Source organism: Chroicocephalus ridibundus, chromosome 1, assembly GCF_963924245.1.
Source record: "Chroicocephalus ridibundus chromosome 1, bChrRid1.1, whole genome shotgun sequence".
In the NCBI taxonomy this organism is placed as follows: domain Eukaryota; kingdom Metazoa; phylum Chordata; class Aves; order Charadriiformes; family Laridae; genus Chroicocephalus; species Chroicocephalus ridibundus.
The window spans coordinates 172,035,769-172,042,346 of record NC_086284.1 but is presented as its reverse complement, the minus strand read 5'-3'; the positions used below and the strand labels follow the sequence as shown (position 1 = coordinate 172,042,346).

Genomic DNA, 6,578 nt, shown 5'->3' with positions numbered 1-6,578 from the left:
CTTTGCTGTATAGTCAGTTAGAACTGTAAATAATGTTAATAATATGCATATATGCCTATGAACATTCACTTTGGAGTGTGTATTTGTTCTTTGTTTAAAGTAGAAATTAATCTCCAAGTAAAAGCACATCATTATTGTTATAATTTAATTAGTAGTATTGTCACATAATTTTTTTCCAAAAAATAAATTATTATGCTATTATTGAGCAAAGAACATAGGGAAACATGCATACACATTGTAGAGACTTTTAAAATCTGTGTTTTTTTCATACAGGTTGAACACAGAGGTACAGAAAACGTTTTGCTAGAAGGGCAGGAGTTTCTCAGCAATCACATAAAAAGAACTGCAAAAATAAACGTTTTGGGGATAGGATTTCTGAATGGGTTATTTCTATGCTGGGTTTCTATACTGTGTTATTTCCACAAGCGCACTGGAGCAGAATAAGGCCTGATTTTCAGATATAAAGAGAATGAATGCTAGAAGTTGCAGTTCTCAACCTTTTTAAAAATCTACTTTTAAGAAAATGCTGCTTCTTCAAAGAAAACATTATATGACATGCATAGCCTTTAAATGCTTGTTACTAAGGCCAGTCTTAAAATGTTAGAAATAGACGCAAGCTATCAAAGAGCATCTAATTGCCTCTATCTACAAAAACAAGAAGACTAAAATAATACGATTGATGGATAGTCTGCTGGGCTGGCTATCAGAAATAAAAATTTCATACTCTCCCAGTGAATAGTTGACTCTAATATTAAAGTTGTGTATTGAAATCCCAATATTATCTTATAAAAATAGGAAAAAAAAAAAAAACAACAACCAGATTTCATAAAAAGATGCCTGCTGATATCTCCCGTGTTAGTGAGTTGTGAATGTGCTGTATTCTAAATACCTGGACTTCTCTAAAATCCAGTGTTATTATGTGCATGTATATGAGTCAGCAGATAGCTAAATACTGCTCCGAGTTGATTGCATTTGCTTAAACTGATACCATTCCTATGCAAATATTAGTTTAGTCCAGTAAATAATTGGGAGGGGATGTATATCTTAATTTCTTAATTCTCTTTGGTTTTATCTCTATGGAAACTAAAACAAACCAAATATTCAATGACTATCCTAAAGCTACATAAAGAAATGGTGTCAAAACTAGAAATGGAATACCGATGAATGAAACAGCAGAAAATTGCCACTTTGATAGACCAAGATTTCAGCTCTTTTTCCTTTTTCCCTGGATTTGAGTTCGATCGGTGTATTCCCATTCTGAAAACATACACTGAATGAATCCATACAACAATATATATTGAGTATATTGATTTGGACTCTGAGCCTCATATCCTTCATGCCTTACAAGTACCAGTCTTCAAAAGCTGACAACAATTTGTGAGCTATTTACGTGTTAAGTGGTTGTTCACCAGTAGTCTCTATCTTAAAAAAGACAGTGGCAGCTCTGATAACTAGTAATCATGCAATTCATGGTTTTCCTGGCATGCATGTTTAGCCAAGTGCACCCAAAAGTCATTGTGTTAGCTACTATGTAACAAAATAAGGAAATATAATTTGTCTGTAGCAATGATATTAACAGGACAGACATTGTAGCATTTGACAATAAAGAGGGAGTAGACAAGAATTTGCTTTGGAATATTTGGGTTCTTACACAGACGATTTTCAATATATTTGCATTAGGAATTCTTAGGCAAAGTGTTAAGCACATGTTTCATGTCCATCCAAACTCTCTTCTGAAAGAAGAACAATCTTTTCAGCTGTAGAAAAGATGCAAGCAAAGAAAAATATAGTCAAAATAAAGCTGTTACTTCTTGATTTATGAGTTAGAACAAGTTTCATTCCAGCAAAACTTGTATCTTAACACTCTCACAGCACAAGAGTGACACTGCAATATCTTTATATGACAACAGCTTGAAGTAGTCGGAAACATATCATGACATCCAGTGGGATTGGAGGTTGAATTTCATTTCCATCCAGGCGAAGGTATCGGAGGCGAGGGATGTTGCCATAAAAACCATAGTCGTCTTCTACGGCAATTGAGACTGGGCATATTTGAGTGCCATTGACACCTGAAAATGAAGACCAGTATGTTAGGTAATTCCCATGGGAAAGGTTCATAAATATAAAAATCATTTAGAAAACAAGTAAAACAGGCTTCCACCGATACTTGTATTGCAGACACTTGCTCCTATCAGAGATGGAAAATGGTGCGTTAAGAATTAACTGCTTTTTTGATTACGCAAAAAAGCATCTTAATGTAATGTAATCTGGATCAGTGAATCACCTATTTAATGTGCTGCAATTATGAATAAAGGTCACTAGATGCATAATTTTACCTTGGACAGAGAGGAACATAATTTAGAGAACTACTGGGTAACTTCACTGAGAAATAACTCCCTGCCCTCAGAGAGAGCAGAACAAGGTTAATGCTGAAGGATTTTGAAAATCTTACTGTAATGACAGTACATTAATTTTAGCTGATAATATTCCCCAATGAAGGTCTTGGATTCAAAATGATAACAGTATTGAATCATAGGAGCTTTTCGTGTAGTGTCTCTAATTTTTAACATTTGTACTTTCCTGTTCTCTCAAATTCTTCAGCGCAGTTGGTTTTAATTGCAAGAATATGACTTGTGCAATGGGATAATTTTCTTCCTAATCTGAAAGCCAACAAGTCCTTGTAATTCTTTATAAATCACACATAGCTTTCTTCAGTTCAGATAAAATTTGAAACTATGGCTTAAATCACCAGCCATTTTCATAAGAGCTGAATAGATTGGGTTCTTCACATTGTCTCCCGTAAGTTACCTCTACGCTATCGCTTGGCTAAAATGCTTTTCCCTATTTAAGCCTCAAAATGTCCTTATTCTAGAAAAAAACTTTGTTTATCAAATTCCTTTAACCATATTATGGTATTTAGTGATTGGTCTGACTGCTTGAGGATATCGTTGGCCCAAGACCACCTGTAAAAAGTGGCTGAATGGAAAGTGTATAACATTTTTTTAACAGCTTAGAAATAGGAAAAGCTTTCTACCAAAAATTTTCTCCCCTTTTGCATTTATAATATGCAAACATTTTTTGATTACAATCCCTCAAATTGATGAAATGTTATGATGAAAAAAAAACCACCTATGATTTTTTTTTCCCCAAAATAAAAATATCCACCCTATTTTGAAAAGCTGCCCAGATATTAGCAACATCTTGGAAATGGACTTTATCTTTGTCATGGAAACTAGATAAATACATACAGTTGGACATGGCTTAAAACTTTTATCTTATCCATGATATCAAAATGTCTTTGCCTATGTTGTGAAATTTGATTAATGTTTGTAAAGCATTTGATATCCTTGGAAGAAACAAGCTACAACTTATATTTATGTGTGAAGCTACAAAGCAGGAAGCTTGAGAATGATTTTTCATTATGAAAGTAGTTATTAAAAGTTTTACAAGTGAATCAACACTATGTAACAGAAAATATCTGCCTTTTCAGGTCAGCGCTACAGTCCTTAGGAGACAAGATGGCTTCATTTGTTCTAAATCTCTGTTCTCTGGCCTGGAAACTATCCCACTGCACTAGTTTTTACTGGGTTAATTACTCCAACCTTAAAGTGAGGCAGCAGATATCTAACCACAGGCCACCTATGAAGAAGTTATTTCCTGATGATGTGTGGTATGAAGTGGTTTGGTTTTTTATTGTTCTCTTCCCATGAACAGTAAACCCTACCCAAACTGTCAGAGGAGTAAAAGCCTTTCTATTTCCTCTTCTGTTGCAATTCTCTTCGTGGTATATTGCTGAATTTTGCTTAAGCAAGAGAGACAGGGCAACCCATCTACACGGGTACAGTTCACCCTACCTAAACTGATCCATGTAGAGGATAAGTGTCAGTCTAAGTAAACCATTTAGACTTTCTTTATAAACTCTGGAGAGATGAATGCTTCCAAAAGGTGATGCACAGCTCCTTAAGATGGGATGATTTTCCCTCTGCAATTGTGTATCTCTTTCCATTAATTGAGTAGGCGATCTGTATGACTAACCCAAACTAGATACAAAAATCTAGGATGGTTAATTCAAATAAGATGAATTCCACCCATCAATATTACAAGTGGTGTAATATTTAAAAATGAGACTCTGGAGCTGCTGTAAGGGAAAACTGCAGAAGAGGATCCCATTAATGGTTAATACTGTATATCTTCTGAAGAACCACAGAAGATCCTGTTTCTTTTCCAATAAAACTCATAATCTAGAAACATTCAGAAAGTAAGTTGATCTAGAAGATAAATGTGTTCTGACATATATGACTGTGGGGGTATTTCTGTTCTATTCTTGTAGCCCCTACCTGCACTCACTGTAGTCCAACTCGAGTAGTTGGACTCCCTTTCTCCTTTTCACATAATATTTAAGTGCAGCAGCCATGGATCAGCCTGGAAATCTGAACCTTTCTGGGCTCTTCCAGCAAAAAAGCCGGTACCAGCTATAGCACAGGGATCTGACAATAGGTCAGAATCTGTAACTTCAACCATTTATTTCCAAATATCCTATAATGGATTCTGATAGACTGGCATTGCTACATGGCTCAAGAACTCCTCCCTTTCTCTACACATGGCATAATATTAGCTCAGAGGCACTGTCCTAATCTCCTGGTGTTCTTCTAGGGGACCTTACTGTTCACTCTCTTTTATGGCTCCTTTGATAGCACTGTAATACCACCTGCTTACCCTTGTTCACTTGCTACATCATCATTTCATGCCTTCCCCTCTTTTTGCTTCCTCTAACACTCCATTTTCCATCATTTGACATCTACCCAGAGCCTCGCATTTATTATCTCATGAATAAATACATAAACATGTGTGTTCTAAAACGCCACGGAACAGGTGTGGTGCATATCTGTTGTAGCCATAATTAGTTTTGGGTTTCTGTTGATTTTGCTTCCGACTTGCAAGTACTTTTTTTCCTCTGTGCATTGAGAACCTTGGGGAAGGGACCACAGGCGAAGTCCTGGTTCCACTGAGACCAATGATGAGGCTAACATTGACTTCACTGGGCTTCAGGATATTGCCTTATATCTTCATAAATGGTCTCTGGAGAAATAAAGCCTTGGACTTACATGAAGAACTGATGTTATACAATAACATACAACAAAAAGTAGGCAAATAGTATTTGCATAGAAATTTTGATGTCTGAGCTCTTGCAATGCCAGCAGTGTAACTATGAACCACCAAGAGAAAATAAAGCAGCAATAGGCAGGTGCACAGGGATATCTGAGAATCAGTATTATAAAAAGGGCTTATACTGCTCAGGTAAAAGTAAACTTTCAGAAGGACTCTTTTTTTGGAGAAACCAGATCCAGGCTTTTACAGCTATTTTTCTTTCAAACCTTTTACATTTGTTATCTTAATGACTGATCATCAGCTTCCTGGGTTTAAGACAAAATCAATTTGTAGAATTAATGCCACATCTTATTAGTTCTGCCTGATGGAAATACATTGTTTGCAATCCTAAAGGCCCGTTGAGACATCGTCTATCAGAGCAGTGACTCATGAAGACTATGTCATTATCCCTTACCTCTTGAACAATGATGCTATTTGGTAGAATGTGCCTTACATAATACCTGCTTTTAATTTAAGGTGTCAGGTTGCCATTTAAAAAAAATTTTGACTACTTTTATGTAGTTACTAAGAAAAAAACCCTTTTTTTTTTAAGATTAGGAGCAGCATTGTGCTTAAGTTAGTAATGAATTTGAAAAGTGGTAAAGGTCTGAAGGAATACAAGGCTTGTGGTAAACTAGTGTGATTTAGGTTCATGGGTACCTATGTGTCATTGGAAAATGTGACTTGAGTTTGCACATACTACACAGGTTGATTTTCATGGTTTTAACCTTTTTAAAACTTATTTAGGAAAGGAAGATAATTTGGCAGCTCTTTAAATACTACCTAGACACAAAACACTTCTTAAACTGGACCGGTTACATTCCATTGATTTCAATTTAGTGTCCATTTAAAGTGAGAGGAGATAAAGTCTGCACCCAAGGCCCTGCAGTGAAGCAATTAAAATAAATCCCTTTGTAACCAGGGGGCAATGAAATATGGTCAGTAACAACATATGTCAGAAGCCCTAACTCCAATTCACTGTTAGACTTATTGCAGGCCATTTAAATATGTGCCAGTTGTACAAAATTGATTTTTCTTTACAAGGTTTCATACCTTTTTTTTTTTTTGCAAATGCAGTGAATCAACCTAAATTATTAATAGGAATCTTCCTTTGATATGTCCTTGTTTCATACAGAAGCCAAACCATTACTTTTACTATGTTTATGAACTACAGTGATGTAAAACAGGAGCAAGGAACCATTCTATGATTCTATTTACTCAATTAAATCACCACAACAGGAAGACAAATGTAGAGACTTGGTTACCTTCTATGCAGTGATAAATAGAAAGTCATCACTTTGATTGTGGCTTTTGGCATGAAACAAAAGATTTAAGGTCTGTAGAATTTATTAGGCAGATACTTTATCCAGTGTCCCTAACCACCACATTCCTGCTATACCTGGATGAATCTTGAAGCAGTCCTAGAAGCA

At 35.6% G+C, this 6,578-nt stretch overlaps 1 protein-coding gene across 1 annotated transcript in view; it reads right to left on the bottom strand.

Annotated features, from left to right (window-relative positions):
• Window positions 1-223: 223 nt before the first annotated feature.
• KERA (keratocan) overlaps window positions 224-6,578 on the bottom strand; it is a 39,717-nt gene continuing 33,362 nt past the window's right edge. Inside the window, exon 6 of the mRNA XM_063325851.1 lies at window positions 224-2,069. Within this exon, the coding sequence (XP_063181921.1) occupies window positions 1,897-2,069 (173 nt within the window). The 3' untranslated portion in view covers window positions 224-1,896. The remainder of the gene's footprint in view (window positions 2,070-6,578) is intronic.